The sequence below is a fragment of the Cornus florida genome, unplaced genomic scaffold, assembly GCF_030987335.1.
Source record: "Cornus florida cultivar Cherokee Brave unplaced genomic scaffold, ASM3098733v1 CherokeeBrave_3.0.0_Hap2_Chr02, whole genome shotgun sequence".
NCBI classification, from domain to species: domain Eukaryota; kingdom Viridiplantae; phylum Streptophyta; class Magnoliopsida; order Cornales; family Cornaceae; genus Cornus; species Cornus florida.
In genome coordinates, this window is record NW_026775572.1 from 10,860,682 (window position 1) to 10,878,086 (window position 17,405).

Below are 17,405 nucleotides of genomic sequence, written 5' to 3' on the forward strand. Positions count from 1 at the left end.
TCCCAAACACACCACATTATTCTGCCACCGATTTCAAATTTCAAACCCTCATATAAACCCTCCCTTTTCCCCAATTCTTCAGAATTTCCAATTACACACCTCGATATATATACATATAGTAAATTAGTAGCGTATACTCATAGACGACTGGACGCGTATATAGGAATGGAGATTGTTGGTGGATTTGAGATGACGGAAGAGGAATGTTTGACGCCGAAGCATGAGGAATGTCGAATTCCGGCGGCGTCCGTGTGTCCACCGCCTCCGAGGAAGAAGAAATCCGAACGCCGGATGAAACCGGAACCACCAAAGAAGGGGTACTTTCAGCCACCGGATCTTGAGACTCTGTTTGCCATGGGACCAAGACCAGAAGCTTGTGCTTAATTAGCTCTCCCTCTCTGCCTGTGCGTACGTGTTGTTATATTCTTTTATTGGTAGAATTAGAGACGATATTTACAGTATATATATATTAGGATGTAAGCCCAAGTTCCTTTTCTTTTCTAGATCGTGGTTCATATATATGTATGATTTGTTCATTCTTTTTGTTAAATGAAGATCAAAAATCAAGATCTTCTTGTTACGTATCAATTTGGGGTTCGTGTACCGTCACCGCTATTTTACTTGTTTTTTATTTTTATTTGTGTTTGAGGCCGACTATAAACTTTAGATTTGTTTAATTAGTTTTTAAGAAGTTAATAAATATAAATTTTTTTTGAGAAAATCATAAAACACTATTATATGATAACAGCTGAATTTCCATAAAACTGTCGACCAACAAATTATTGCACTGTTTACTGATTTTAGGTCTTTGTACATCATGGAGAATTCAGCATTGGTTCATGATACAAAGGGAGGGACATAATATTTACTTAATATTTGATAAAGTAAATTTAACTTACCTAGTAAGGTTTGTCCATATTCCACGTAAACTATCTTGATTTCATAATATCATTTACTATCTCTTGAGATTGTGATTTATGTAAGAGATTTCCCATGTCGTGGGCACCGAAAACAAACAAAATTTACTAATGTCAGCGACGGAAAATGAATAGAAGGTCAATTTTACCTTTTAATACCTGAAATGCTAACAAACATTCCATAACCAAAATGATAAAATAATACACAATCATTACCAAGTTAGATGGCCGTTAGTGACAAGGCAAGTGAAATTCTGAAACCAAGCGGGAGTCTCTACATATCCTAGGGAAAGGTAAGTGGAGTTTACTACATTTGACATTATTAACAATAATGGCCTCTCTAAAATTGGAATGTGCTTTCAAGCTTGGTAGTACAAACTTCTACGAACGTTGTACTAAGTAATACTTACAGGTGTGTTGAAAAGAAAAGAAAATATATAAAAATGATTGAAATTCTTATCAGTCGACCAACTGAAATCAAAATGTGCACACAGTTTCAGGGTAAAACATCCCTTCATAAGCAGAACTGATATGTAACCTGGAGTTCAAGCAGTGTAATTCAACCAAAGTGGTATTCTCACTATCAATCTCTTACTCATATATATATATTTTATAAAAAAACTGTACTTTCTAGGAAATAAATATTAAAAATAAAGTAAAACCAAATGCAAGCTGGATGAAAAAGGAAAGAGAAAGGCCAAGGCCGATCAGAGTAATATCACATTTGACTGAAAATAACAAGCTATGTTACATTCCAATTGTAATCACAAGAGAAGAGACTCATTTAACAGAAATATTTCATAAACAATAACATTTTCACTCTTCTTCTTTTAGTAAACTCTACTATAGCATAAGCATGGAAAAGTATTCCTCAAATTCTTTATCAATGGTTAGTTTCTTCTTGCCTGGTTGAGTCTCTGCATTCAAAATGACACAATACAAATTAGTAATTAAAAAAAAAAAAAAAACTAGTTTTATGCTTAGATATATGAATATACTAGAAAAAAATGAGACAGGAAGAAGATGAGATGGTCAAGCAGTTTCAAATCACAAGCACCATGTCATTTATAATCCTCCATTTTTGTCCAATTGTTTTTCCATATTGAAACTACATTACCTTGGTTAACATTCCATCTTCCAGAGGAAAGAACATAATTATTTGGAATCACCCCATTGGAGTAGAGCATATCTTCAAGTGCCTTATCTGTATATTGCTCATTTTCGTGATCTGAACAACCGTAACCTATATGGTTTTCAAGTTCTAGTAGGTGGTCATCAAAATTCAGAGGAATGTGTAGTCCAAGAATCTGATGAGGAGAATCAAGCTCTCTGTCAACAGATGTTGGTTTCTCGCTGTCAGAAGAGATTGTCATTAATCTGCTGTCCAAAGAATAGAGGATATTCTTCGAACTGCTGGTGCTCCAATTATCGGATGAAGTGGAACGCAGTTCAGATGAACTTGCCTTTGCATACTCCAACTCCATCTTAGCTTCACCGGATACAGACATGGATGAGTCACCATCTGCAGCAAAGCTGTTGCTATCTCCTGCTGACTCTTGATCCGACACCTCACCTATTGCTTCACTATCATCTTTCCTCTTGTTTATGCATATACGAAAATTCTTTGCTTCTAGGTTCTTATCAGATGGGGAATCAAATTCTGAACTTACGCTTCGATACCAGCATTTATGCTTTGGTAGAGGTAAGCCTAATTGCTCATCTTGAAATTTTCTTTTCTTGTTCCAGTAAACAATGCTAGAATGCAGTACTTTGTTGACATCAACACTGATGAGTAAATTATGGCCATTAGAAAAGCCACATTTCTCAATAACATTCAATTTAGAGACCAATTTAGGAAACGCATTTAACAGATCAGCAACTTGTCATGTTAGGAATAACATTCAATTTAGAGACCAATTTAGGAAACGCATTTAACAGATCAGCAACTTGTCATGTTAGGTGGCAGAAGTAAAACAAAGAAAAAGAAATGCAATTTACCCAAAAATAAAAAATAAATAAATAAAATGTAACTCAATTTTATTCCTAAAATGAAGTTGAAATAACATTCATACTCAAGAGCACAAATGAATTTTCGCTTAAAAGTTTGATTAACTTCCTTCAACAAAAAAGAGGATGAAATCAACAAAACAATAACAAAGTCAATGAAATAATCATATTGGTAAGTACTGAAACAATCAACAGATCGCATAAAAAACCCAATTACTAAATCTTCCTTCAAGCAAGTAACAACAGAGAAAAGTAAAAAAATGATTATTAATTTAATCTTTAAATTTGGCTTCTTACTTTTTTGGGTGAGAGGAGTTTGATCACAAATGTAATCAATGATGATCAACAACATAAAACAGTAAGTTGGGTTCTTTCTGACTTCATTTAAAAAAAAAAAAAAAAAACTTAAGAAGCCAAGGCATGAAGTGGATCGAACATAGAGATCCACCAATTTCTTGCAAATACCATATCTTCAACTGAAAAAAATCAAAGACACGAAAAGATTCTATAGTGAATTATGTTTGTGCTAATTTCCACTAAAAATTACAAGTTTAACCATGTTGATATCAGGTTCAGAGCTTCATTACAGCAAGGAATATACTAAATACCGAATTAAAAGACTAGGGCTTTGAATCAGAAGCAAAAGAAATTGAAACCCATAAATCAAACCTGTTAATCTCAGATGGGTTGTTGAGATCTTCCTCCATATCGATGGCAAAATAAGGATTATAAAAAGAAAATAAAAAATGGATAAGAGTTTAGACAGAGTGAGCTCCAGTAACATTAAACCTTAAGAGAAAAGTATGCGCAGGGGCAGAAAAATAGAGACTCCTCCGACGACTTAGCTAAATAATTGCTCCGCGAGGTTATCCTAGAATCTCGATCTGTCCATCCCTCTCTCCACTGTCTCCCATCACTTAATCTTCTGTACTTTAACACCAAGTGCATTCGAGGAGCGTCACCAACACGATCAAAGCTACTAGGGATAATATAATTTAGGGATAGTATCACTTACCTATGAGGTTTGGCATAATTACATATAGTACTCTTTACGTTTAAAAAATTACACTAACCTCCTTTCAAACTGATTAGCATTTTATTCCGGCCATTAACCATGTTAAATGACTAAAATACCCTCTAGTATTTTATTAATATCACTTAAAGAATATATATATTTTTTGAAATTACCATATTATCCCTAATATTTTATTAATATCACATTAAATTATTTTTTTTTATTTAATTTTTTTTTTTTTCAGAAAGTAAAGTACATTAAATTTTTTTTTTTTAAATCAACTAATCAAGGTAAAAAATATATATATAATTTTAGGGCAAATCATTTCAGCCTCCCTAATCGCCTCCATCTCTATTCTTGTTCTCAACTCTGAACTTGCCCTCTCTCTCTGCAACTGCAAACTACAAAATCTACAAGAATCAGAAGTTCAAAACCCATATATTTCAGTTAATCTATCTGTCGGCAAGAATCAAAAGTTCAAAACCTATTAGACATATCAAAACCCATATCGGCATATCATTTCAAATTGTTTAAAAAATCAAAACCCATATCTTTCAGTTTCCATCGTTCGCTGTTCCAGTTAGTGTTCATCATTCGTAAGCTTCAGCCGCTGTCTCTCAATTCTCGGCTTGCCCCCTCTCTCTGCAACTGCTAGCTTGATGTTGTGGTGTGATTACAGATGGGAGAAAGAGCTCAATTCCACCTTCTTCGAAGTTGAAGATGGAATAGACCCAATTGAGGTTGGCCATAGAGGACTCGAGAAAGTTTGAGGCCTTGCAGAAGTCGGCGGCGGTGGTGATGGCGAACACCTGGAGGAGGACGCAGCCTCGTCGGGCTAAGGTTAAGGCCCTCTCGAGGTTCTTCGTCACGTCAGCGACGATTCGCCTGATAGGTCGCTCGTAGAGAGGCTGGGTTGACTCGGTGAGTTGGACGGCAGAGCCGAGCATCTGGTGAAGCCGTTCGGCGAGCTTGACGAGTTCTCTGCATTCGAGTTTGGATGACTCGGCGACTTGGGCTGCGTTCTTTGGTGAGAATTGCAGAGATGGAGAGAGGAGAAAGGAAAGAAGCGGAAAAGGAGAATTCCAGTTCGTCGTTCGCAAGTTTCAGCCTCTATCTCTGAACTCTCGACTTGTCTCTCTCTCTCTAGCATTTTTGTCTTTTTATTCTAGGTAAGGGCAAATATGACTAGTATATATATGTATATATAGAGAAGAGCTAGTGTGGGCTTATAAAGATATCATGGCTTTTTTGTCTTTTTATTCTAGGTATATGGGTTATTTTAATACAAAAGTAAAGGTTAAAATGTCTTTGCAAAGATAGTAAGGGCAAATGTGGTATTACAGAATTAAAAATAGCTAATGTCATCAGAAATCATCATTGACCGGCGTTGACTTTCACAGAAGGGGGCTAAGTGTTATGATGGAGCAAACCTTAAGGAAGGACAGTGTGATTTTTTAAATGTAAGGGGTACCGCCTGTAATTACCCCTAACCCCAGGGGAGGTAAGTGTAATTACCCCTATCATTTACCTCCCCGAGGTTATGCTTAATTACAAAAAGTACCCCTAATGTTTTAAAAATAACAGAAACCTCCCTCAAATGTGACCAGTGTTATATTTCGGTGGAATCCTTATTAAATGACTAAAATACCCTTTATTTATAAAATAAAAAATTTAGCAACATGTGAAATGACAAAGATACCCACAAACTCTCTCTCAAACATATGTTCACTTTCTCTCTCTATCTCGTCACTAATTCCATTACACCTTTGCCATTCCAACCACCATCTCCATCACCCATTGCCCACCACCACCACGCCCAACAATATCTCCATACTCCACCATCACCTCTACCCACTACCCACCGTGAGGACTAAGTTTTTTATTTATTTATTTATATATATATATATTTAATTGCATTACCATTATTTATGAAATCGTAGTGTTTATATTATGCTTGTAAGCATTATTTTTATTTGTGAGACATTATTGCATTTTGTTATGTTGTGGGCCCTATGGTTGACTAGTTGATGAGATATGTGTAGATAAGAATGTGTGTGATATGTACATGTGTGTATAGAGAAAGAAAGAGGGACCAAGACCAAACAAACTCCTTTATCTTTCTCCCATCCGCCATTTTCTTTCTCTCTCACCTCCAGCTCCATTTTCTTGTTACTTCAAGCTTCCACCATCATTTTGGCTTTCTTCCTTGATGATTCTCACTTTGTGCTAAAAGAGAAAAAGAATGAGGACATCAGTGGCTACAAAATCCCTTTTCCAATTTTGGATTTGGAGCACATTCTTCCTTTTGAGTAGTTAGGGTTTGCTCCTAGCTTGAGGTAGGGGTGTATTGTGGTTATAACCTAGGAATTCTTGGAATTTTATGACCATTGTGTAAGTTATGCATACACTTGTGTGTATGGGTTGGATTAGAGAATTATATAATGATTTAATTGCATGTCCATAATGTTAGTTATTGTATTAATTTTCATGTGTAACGTGTTATTTATTTCATTGTTGACATTATTGATGTTTGTTAAAATGTTAAATCTTAGTGTATCCAATTAAATAATTAAAGTGCCTTACATGTTGTGGTTGTTTACGGAATTATCATATATTTGTTATGTTAGGAATGTTAACTTTGAAGATATATATTTCTATGATAATATTGAACTTTCACATACTTGAAATTTCATATAATGATAACATGAAATCATATGACTTTAAAATACCCAATTTGTTGACATTGCATCAAATAGTATGCCATTATAGTGATTTGGACCATAAAACATGGATTGTGTGATTAGTATAATTTATATGTGCTTGTGAAGTGTAATTTGGACATATCATGGTATATGGATTATTTTGTAGATTTGTTTGTTGATTTTGGGAGATACTCGGGGGTTGTTACTTTGAGGATGCGAGTGCGTGGCGCTCGCGGGTGAAACAAGAGTTTCCCCATTTTATATTGGCTAATCGGTTGGTTTCTAACGGACTAGTAATCCGAGAACGATTATTTTTATTTAGGCGCATAAGATGGCTATGTGACCGGGAGTGTAGGTGTGTTCCTAGTTATTCTATTATTTGATTTCGACTTAATTTTCAAGTTGGCATTTATGTGTTATTGTAACTAGTGGATTTATGCACATTACACTATATTGTTTATGATTGTCTTGATGAATGGATTAATATTGTTTATGCTAGACTATGATGATCCTATTTAGGTTCCCTTTGAGACTAAACGTTAGGAAGTATGCTCCTTGTATTGTATGGGCATGCAATGTTTATAGAATTTTGAGAAACCTAGTTTATATATTCATGGGACATTCCTACGAAGCAATTTGTTGTTCACCCCATTGATTCTTATATTTTTCAGGAAAGGGCATTACCCAAGAGGAAGTTCTTCATCCCTAGCTTGATTGGGATCTTGACAACGTTTTTGAGCTACTTGTGATAATTGTGACATCCATTGTGTAGCTTATTTTTGGAGTTGTATTTTGATTCATGGTGTATTTTGATAATGTATTTGATGACACATGTATGTATTTTTGGAGTAGAAAAATAGCTTAGGAAATCACCCATGTATCTTTTGGATTTCTCATAAAATTTTCTTTCTTATATCTTCTTATGTAATCTTATAACATTATTTCTTGGCTTATGGATTGTAATGAGGCCACGGAGGCTGCAACTTTTATTTGGATAATATATATTGTTTAGAAGCTATGTTCATGAAACTATAGTGAATGTATATGTTGGAACCCATTTAGTAGCATTTATTTAAGTGATTCATTACAAATTATAAGTAATATCACCATCACTATTATAATAATAGTAATTATTATTATTATTACTTTTTCATAACTGATTAGATGCACAGGTTATTCATTACCATTATATATATATATATATATATATATATATATAGGTTGGATCAAGTTCAACAATTTGATATTAAAGTATGTTTTGCATTCACATGTGGGTTATGACCACCGTGTTGTTGATTTTTATATACATACATACTCTAAAGCAGTTTCTTTATTGAAATCATGGCCAGGGTATTATTTTGTGTCCACACAATGTCATCACCACTGTGTTGTCATCCATATGGGCAATATGGTAGTTCAAATCATCACCAATCAGCCCCATTGGCATATGTAAGTCCACTGTTTTGTCAACCATGACAGGGGTATTGCGACCAAACATTATTTTATTTTATTTTTAAATTACTTTTATTATCATTAATTTGATTATTGTTAGTTGTGTGAGTATTAATACTTGATTGAGAGTATAGGTGGATGACATCGGTTTCTCTACAATTAATTATTTATCTATTTAATTATCTATTTTCATTTATTATTTTTGTATTTCTTCGCGACCCGAGTCATGGGATTCGGGGCGTGACACCACCCTCATCTAAGCCCGAAGGCACCACCACCGCCTTGTCCAACAACACTAATCTTCATTGTTCAAAAAAACCTATTTTGTGAATAGGTTTGGCGACCTTCATTCCTTCCATTATTTCAGACGAAGATACTACAATGACCAAAGCTACAGATCCATTTCCGACCACGACTTTCACCAAACTGAGCAACTTCAGTTTTGGGATTGTTTTCTTTGATTCTTTTTTTTTTTTTTTTTTTTTCATGAAAAAAAAACAGTTTCTAATGTTTGTCTTGTGTTTCTCTATGAATCATAATATATATATATATATATATATATATATATATATATATATATATATATATATTGATTTATAATTTTGTGATGAAAAAAAGTTTGCCACAAATTGCCGACGCAATCAATCCGTTCCCCCACAAACACATGGCAAATCGCTATCAGAATCGATGGAGCCCATAGTCATCGATGGATGGCAGAAATTAGTTGTTGGGTCTATCTTTGCCATCAAGTTTGGCCATTGTGGATGGTGTTTTCCGGTTGGAGAGTGACCAGTATATATAATATATGTATATAGAGAGAGAAGAGTTGAGCTATGTATATATACGGAAAAAAAAAAAAAAAAAAATCATGTATACAAATTAGGAGGTTTTCCAAAATAGAGTTTAAAGAAAGAATGAGAGGTTTTAGAAATAGAATTTCGAAAGAGAAATGGGAGAGATTTAGCTAGAGAAAGAAAGGAGAGAGTCTTAGATTTAATAAAGTGTGCAATTTTTATCCTTATAGTTAGGGTAAATAAGTAATTTTTAATCAAAAAAAATTCTAAGGGTAAATGTGGTATTTCACATTAAAAAAGGATGACATCAGCAAAAAAAAGGTCATTGACCAGCGTTGACGGCTACGGAAAGGGGCAAAGTGTTATGCGGAGCTAATTTTGAGAGAAATTTTTGTAATTTTTAAAACGTTAGAAGTACAGTTTACAATTAGACCTAATATGCAGGGAAGTAAGTGATATTTTTCCAATCTACTATTATAATCTCTTTCTAAACAGTGCAGGGTGGTATCTTCACTATGTGAAGTGGGCGCGTGCTATCTTGCTGACGTGGATAGAACCATGTTGTGTCCACATGGACCTCCGAATGTGGTTCAGTGGCCCTACTCTTTTGTTTCTACTCAATTTTGTAAATGCCAATAATACTTCCATATAAAGTGCAAAACATTTTATCATTGCGTCCAGCTTGCAATGTCGTGATTATCATCTGTTACGTCCATTTCCATTTAAGGTTGCATCCTGAATTGTTTACACTTTTCGATTGTGGAATTGATTTTTTCGAAGAGGCTAACTCACGATGAAAATATCATTACCCCCTAAACAAAATTAATTATTCTTAATAGTAATTTTGAAAATGAAAAGGGAGGCTAGTAATTAGAGAATAGGAAAAAAGTGCAAGATTCAAACACGAGCTTATAAAAGTATAAGAGAGTAATCTAATCACTCAAACAATGGTAAATAAATTTATTTCTATAACTTTCAATTGTCAAGATAAAAAAGCTTTGAATTAACGTTATTTTGAGAGAATTTTAAATCATAATAAAGTAAATTAAGTTCCATGACTGGTTAAACAAAAACAAATAAAGTCATTAAAGAATAAGTCTCCTAAAATCAATTGCACAATAACTCAATTTCAGAATGATAAATTGAGATGAAGACTTCCTTAATTAATTGAATGATATCATTACATTATAGGTCTAAAAATACTTTCAAATTTTGCACTTTCGATGTTTCTTTTCTGGAGTGGAGTGGGTCCGTAAAAATGGAACACAAAACAATCTTCATGACCTAAAATTTCAAAAATTGCCTTTTCCATTCCTCTTTCTTTACTGAAGAGGGAAAATTGAATGGAAAAAAGAATTTTTAGAAAAAAAAAAAACCCAGAGAAATACTAATGGGAATCAATGAATGCTAAAAAGAAAAAAACATGGTCAACATATTGGAAGATCTGATGGTGGAGGTGGCAGCTTTTGATTGGGCCGCTTTCCATCCATGACAACCCACGCCATCTTCAAGCCCCAGCTCGTGTGGACTTCCAGGTGGCAGTGCATGAACCATACACCTGTTTACACATCACCAAAAAGCGATTCATGTTAGGAGTCTTCATTTGATCACTTTTAATTCCAAATTTATAAGTTTTTATTCTGAATTTGCCCGACTAAAAATACTAATTTTAATCGTGTACTAGATTTGAAGAGCTGAATTTGCAACTGTACATAGCAGAGCTCGTGAAAATTATATGCTAATTAATTGAATTTAAATATAATTTTTAAAATTAGTCAACTAATTAATTTTAATTGCTCATTTAATTAGTGTTTAATATACTCTCTATGTAGCTACCTGGATTATCGGCAAGAAAGCGAATGGCAACCCAACCACCGGAGGGGACACCGACGGTGTTCCGTTCAACGGGGTCGACAAGGTTGAACTTAGCCGGATCCTTCTTGGGATCGTAGTTTCCGAAACCCTGACGCAACACAAAGAAGTTGAATCCATGGAGGTGCAGTGGGTGGCTCTCTGCCCCAATAATGCTTGTGTCCTGCATCACAAGCTCCACACTAGTCTTAAATGGAAGCACCACCACTTTGGCCCCATTGTTCACCATAATGTTACTCGGCGGATTGCCAGTATAGTTAAATTTAAATGGTGGGTTGGCGGGAAAATCAGTGGTGTATACACCTTTCGATTGTTGAAAGAAGTGAGCTTGAAGAAGAGCTGTGTTTGGCAGCACAAAGGACACATTGTTAACGGAAGCTGCAAATTTAGTGTTATTGGGTCCTTGACAAGTTTGGTTCTGAGGACATGGGTTTAACCCCAACCCCACTGTGAAGAAAAATCGCCTATCCACTTTTTTGGGTACTTTTGCAGGGAATTTCGCATTGGCTAAGCTTCGGAGTTTGTTGCTGAAATTGGTTGCAAATGATGTGTCATTGAACTTGGGAAGTGCTGGTTTTAGCAGAGGGAGCTTGTTCTTCGTTGTGGTGGCGGATGGCTGGTGATATTCAAGGATTCCGGCAGTGGTGGTGTTGTCGAAAGCTGCAGGGCCGGTGGCGTAAGGCCTAGCGGCCATTAAAAAGGTTGCATTTGGGAAGTGAGATTTGGTCTTGAGGAGGACATTTGTGGTCTGTCCAGGGGTGATGAGAACTATTCTGGTTTTGAATGGCTTAACATAGATGGCATCGGTTTCGACAACGGTGAAAGTGTGGTTGGCAATGCTGAAGAAGAGCTCGTCGTTAAGGGCAGCATTTATCAGACGGAGGAGGTATGTCTTCCCTGGCTTCACTTTCATTTTAAATGTATCTGCATGATATTTCTTCAAATTAATGCCCACAACATATAAATTCACCAAAATGCCCTTGTATATGTTACATAGAATTATATATAATACCTTTAGCTGAGCAGTTGTAGAAGGGTCCAGGAAGACCATTAATGGTAAAGGCATCAGAGATATTTGGGGCTCCTCCTGATTGCAGAGCTTGGTTGATGATTGTTTCTGTATTTGCCTTCCACCATTCACCTGCAATCCAAGAAGTAATCACCCCATAATTGGAATTTTGATCAAATGTTAAGGGGATGGAAAAACATTAAATTATTACACAATCACAATATTTTATAGAAAAAATGATATGTAATCCAACAAGTCAGATTAATTCGACTGTTTTATGTGAGTAGAGTTTGATGTCATCTCTCACTCACATAAATGCAGTCAGATGTGTTCGACTTTCGAATGCTGTATTAAGACTCTATTTTAATAGGATAACGATTGAGTAAATTCTTTTCCAGGAACAAAATCAATTGGATTACCAAAAATGATGGGGACTTCTTTGTGGGGTTGAGGAAATGGGTAAGGAATGTGTCTCTTAGGAAGGATGACAATAGGTCCATAGAGCGTGACTCTGAGCCATGAGATATGGGCATGCCAAAATAAGGTCCCTCTTTGGCCAGTGATGGTGAAGTTATACACATAGATCTGGCCTGTTCGAATTGGGCATTGTGTGATATATGCAGGTCCATCTGCCCATCCAGTCCTTAGTTGTCGCACTCCGTGCCTATCATTCACCCAAAATCCAAGTCACACATTGCACAGAACTCAAACTAATCAGCTAATAAGTACTCATAACAAGTTAACAACCACAACTATAACAATAATATCTATAGCTATAGCTAGGGTGGTTTGCATACCAGTGAATTGTGACATTGTTCTGAATGTGGTTAACCACTTTAACTAACACTGTATCACCCTCCCTCGCGATGATCCGAGGCCCCGGAAACTGACCATTGACTGTCACAATGCTCTTTGTTTGGCACAACCTTGTGACATTTTGTAGCTTGATCTGTAAATAATAAATCAAAACAGTCGTATAAAACAATGTCAATAAAAATGTTATACTACATTTCAATATACATGTTATAAATGTCACACATACATCAAACTTGTAGTGCCTGGTAATGCCTGCATGTTTGGAATGCACAAGCTCAGCTAGAACTGACAAAACACCGAGGACAAGGAAAAAGCAAGAACCCATCTCAAATGTTTCTGTTTGTTTTCTTTTCTTTGTGGGTTGTTTGGTTGATTGAAATTGAGCTGTAATTGGTGGAGAGGAAGGCAAGTGAAGAATGTATATATAGGGAGAGAAATTAGGGGATGCGTTTGGTTAATTAGGTGATGGAGTTGAAATTATCACCTAGAGACAGCTTACACCTCCCCATAACGAATTTCATATTGATCTGACTTTAGCTGTTGGCACAACATTACTTCATAATGACGTCCAAGTCAGCTAATTGTCTTATTTGAATAATAATTCATTTTAACGATTTTTCATAAAGTTCCCTAAATGCCTTTTTTGACCTTCATTAACAAATCATATCACTAAGATACAGGAGTGTGGGTATATTATATATATATATATATATATATATGTTTTTGTAATACTCATGTTCCTTGAACGCACAAAAGGGTGGATATGTATAATCATAATGTTATGCTAATTAGTTTGATAAGTAGAATTAAGAAGGTATAAGTGTCACTGTCTAGAGTTGTAGTTCATTTGATCAAAACAATTTTCTAATGGGCGGTTTGAGTACAATATAAAAATATATTTGCAAATATTTTAATCAAGGAAAGGGACTGAACATCCATTTTGGTGCAAGTGTGGAAAATGGTTGCCTGGTAGCCTTCAACTTCCTACCGTTGATACTTGTTAATCAAGACAAAAGAGGAAGGTGCTAACAGTAACACATAATTTGTTGGCTGTCCACTGTTTCTCACTGTATTCAACTATAAAGCTTTACGTTTACTGATGTTAATTTCTTTCCCTCCTAGATGGTATAGATAAATTACAATGAGTTGGGCTTGGCCGAAAATTTTCTTAGCTACCTAACAGGCCCAATGGGCAGTACATATCTTAATTTACTATATCAAAAAGAAAATCAATCTTACATATCTTAATATACTATATCAAAAAGAAAATCAATCTACTCAGCACAAATGTAGGAAATATGCAAGGTTAGATTTCATTCTCTAAATTTTACTAACTGTTGTCTACTTTAGCTAATGTAGTATTAAAAGTAACCTAAACCAATTAATGTATATGCCTATAGAATTACAATTTTTTTTTTTTTTTCTCTTACATATATGCCATTTTATTTTTGATAAATGAATTAGCTTTATTTATAGTTTGTTGTCTCTGCTAGCCGCTGCAGCAATGGCTTATAGGTTTGTGAGAACATTTGTTTGGAGAAATATTTAAATATTTATACTAATCTATGACTCTATAGCCTATTATAATTTCTGTGTATTTAGAGTTAATCTCATATTATAATCCACAAAATTCTACCAACAAACTTTACTGAAAAAAGTAAAATAGAATAGGTGTGAAAAGAGTCTGTATTACAGTAAAGAATGTTTTACCTATTTATAGGAGAAACGTCATACAATGACGGGCTCTCATCTAGACACATGTCCCATGTCGCGTATTTAATTGTTGGGAGAATTCTACAATGAGTTTGGAGAATATTTATGATATTTATATTAATCATCAACCGAGCTCTAGAATGTCTTGCTGACTATCAACCGAGCTCTAGAATGTCTTGCTGACTATCCATGTAATTGTTAATCTGTATTACAATAACTAATCTTTCATTTTGTAGAAAAATATTGATGGCACATTTTTTTGAACTTTATTTTTTTTTTTTCCTATTCTTTAATCTAGTTATTGAACCTTAACTCTCATATATTTAGAAGCCTTAGATTGAGTTGGGGCTACACCAATGAAAATATTAGTCCTAAAACATAAAAATTGATTAACCCGAGAGTGCAATCATAAACAATCCGATCCTTTCTAGCCATCCCCAAACCTTTGTTCTTCTCGTAACTGTACCTTTGTTGAATTTATCCTATTAAATGCCATGACTCTGTTCTAGGTGAAGCAATTCTAATAATTCTTAAAATAGAATATGAGAATTCAAAACTCTATATTATTATTTATTGATGAGTCTTACATCCAATTTATATAATAGGATTAGTTAAAATAGGTAACTAATTACCTACCAATTAGCCCTAAATTAAAGAGAAAATAATTCAATCTTATAACTGTACTATAAGAAATAAAATCTCAACACTCCCCCTCAAGTTGGTGTATAGATGTTACACATGCCTAACTTGTCTAAAATTTTTTAAAACACTTGATTTGAGACTATTTTGGTGAGAATGTCGGTTAGTTAATCCTCAGATCGAATCTTAGGCAACTCCACTATTTTCCCATCCAACTTCTCCTTAATGAAGAATCTGTCTATTTCAACATGCTTCGTACGATCATGTTGAACCGAATTATAGGCAATATTGTATACTGCTTTATTGTCACAATATAGTCGAATAGGTTGCCAAGATAGATAACCCAAATCCCGCAATAGAAGTCTTAACCACAATGTTTCACAAAGTGCAAGCGCCATACCTCTGAATTCAGCTTCTACACTCGAGCGAGTAATAACATTTTGTTTCTTGCTTCTCTATGTAACAAGATTACCTCCTACAAAAGTAAAGTAACTAGAAGTAGATCGCCTATCATCTATAGCTCCAGTCCAATCAGCATCAGTATATGCAGCTATAGCTCCAACCCAGTCAGCATCTGTATCTGCCATCACCGGATCTGAATCTGCCGTGAATCGGCCGGATCTAAATCTGTCGTGAACCGCTGCACCGCTGCTTACTGGCGACTCTCTACCGCTGCCTCGCCAGATCGCATCGTGGTTTGTAATACCCCTAATTTTAAAATGATAGTCCTGGTATTTAATGAATTGTTTAATTGAATTTTTTATTATTTAATTGTTTATTTGAAATAATTGCAAATTATGATTTAAATGAATTGTTTGATTTAATTGTTTATTTAATTGCTTATTTAATTATATTTTGCTTTTTTTTTTTTCTTTAATTGACTTAATTATATGCTTTTGTGGATTAATGAATTAAACGTTTTAATAGAAGTAGGGTTTCACGTTGCGGCTGACTAAAATTTAATTTAAGGTTTTAAATCTCTAATTCTAAGTGGACTAGGGTTTTCAGAGACGCCTATATATATATATGATGTCTGTCTAGGGTTTACGACAAAAACCCTACTCACGTATTGGCACAGAGAGACGTAACAGTGTGAATTGTGAGGAAAACAGAGAGGGACTTGAGAGAACACAGAGAGAACTGGTTAGTGCTTCGGCTGTGGATTAAAGGTCGGACCAGGGTGAGACGGAAGGAATGTTGTTCGTGGTTGGAACCAAGGGCAACGGAGGAGTCGGGAACAGTAGGAATCGCCGAAAATTTTAGGAAGACGACGCTGAGGTTTTGAACCGAAACCTCAAAGGCAAGTTTTATTCCTAGCTCTCTCTCTTTGACTCGTGTTCTTTACATGCCTAACTCAATTCCAGGGGTAGATGAACATTAAAATTAAACTGGTTCGCATGTTTGAATTATTCTAAGCAGTAGGTGTTTATGAACTGTCAAGTGCTTGTTTTACATTCTTCTTGCATAATTCTTGATTTAATTGATGTCAATTGGTGAATAAAGAATTTAATTAGTTCTAGAACACATGGGGAAATACTAGAATTAATTTGGGTTGCATGTCTGATTTGCTTAAACAGTAGGTGTTCATGAATGCTTAATTGCTCGTTTTAAATTCTTTTGGCATAATTCAGGTTTTAATTGATGTCGGTAAATGAATAAAGAATTCAATTGCTTCTGGAACACACTGGAACCTAGTGCAGACACCTAGGAACCTTGACAATGGAGGACGGCAGTGATGGAAGTCGCCGGAGGTGAAACCGGTGAAGGAAAAAGAGTGAACTGAGCAAAGAGGGCAAAGAGGCGGCTGCCCACAAGGGTGGAGCCGGCTCCAAGGGAAGTAGAGGTGGCTCCACATGGTGTGGAGCCGGCTCCACTTAAGGGGGAGGCGGCTCCCCATATGGGGGAGGCGGTTCCTTCCCTTTTTGATGCATTTTTGGCGAGTTTTTGCTTCTGGGTTTGGTTTTTGACCTTTCTGGAGTAATCAGGGACTGTACATGGGAACTTAGATGAGGTCTGAGGTTGTATTAAAGCTCCAGAGGGTGTGAGAATGGATAATAAACCACTTAGGGTTTATAGATTGAACAGTAAATAGTTCCTAACAAAGTTGCAAACTGTTAGGGGATGCGAGTGGTTTAAATTGCTTATGTTGTTCTAGCAATTTTCTGTGAATGATTATCCAATTCTAATCATGTAACAGTGGAATGAATTAAGCATGTTAAAATATATATTTCTTTTATGCTTGTTAAGGATAAATTAATGATGCAATTTAAGCAATTATTGCATAATTGTTGGGACTTGCATTAATAGCATGATAGTTCGCCTATGTTTATTATGCTCGCCATGGAAATAATTGACGTGTACATTTATTTATGTTCTATCAATTAAACGGATCTTGGGGATAAATTGATATTTACATATACTGTTGTATTGTCAATTGTTGGATTTTGGTTGAGTAGTGTAAAATCAGCA

The 17,405-nt window shown here is 35.2% G+C and overlaps 3 protein-coding genes across 3 annotated transcripts; 1 reads left to right on the top strand and 2 right to left on the bottom strand.

Moving 5' to 3' along the window:
• On the top strand, nt 1–620 carry LOC132285340 (cyclin-dependent protein kinase inhibitor SMR4). The gene has a single exon (XM_059787528.1). It carries the CDS (start codon nt 166–168, stop codon nt 382–384), a length of 219 nt encoding a protein of 72 aa, XP_059643511.1. The 5' UTR covers nt 1–165; the 3' UTR covers nt 385–620.
• A 974-nt stretch (nt 621–1,594) lies between these two features.
• LOC132293561 (uncharacterized) lies at nt 1,595–3,852 on the bottom strand. Its single transcript, XM_059791100.1, has 3 exons — nt 3,594–3,852; nt 2,035–2,702; nt 1,595–1,834 (listed from the first exon to the last, which is right to left on the bottom strand). The coding sequence occupies exons 1-3, from the start codon at nt 3,629–3,631 to the stop codon at nt 1,761–1,763; spliced, it is 780 nt and encodes a 259-aa protein (XP_059647083.1). The 5' UTR covers nt 3,632–3,852; the 3' UTR covers nt 1,595–1,760.
• A 6,171-nt stretch (nt 3,853–10,023) lies between these two features.
• On the bottom strand, nt 10,024–12,909 carry LOC132285349 (laccase-17-like). Its single transcript, XM_059787537.1, has 6 exons — nt 12,811–12,909; nt 12,566–12,717; nt 12,188–12,432; nt 11,772–11,900; nt 10,724–11,683; nt 10,024–10,445 (listed from the first exon to the last, which is right to left on the bottom strand). The coding sequence occupies exons 1-6, from the start codon at nt 12,907–12,909 to the stop codon at nt 10,315–10,317; spliced, it is 1,716 nt and encodes a 571-aa protein (XP_059643520.1). The 3' UTR covers nt 10,024–10,314.
• Between the last annotated feature and the right edge of the window lie 4,496 nt (nt 12,910–17,405).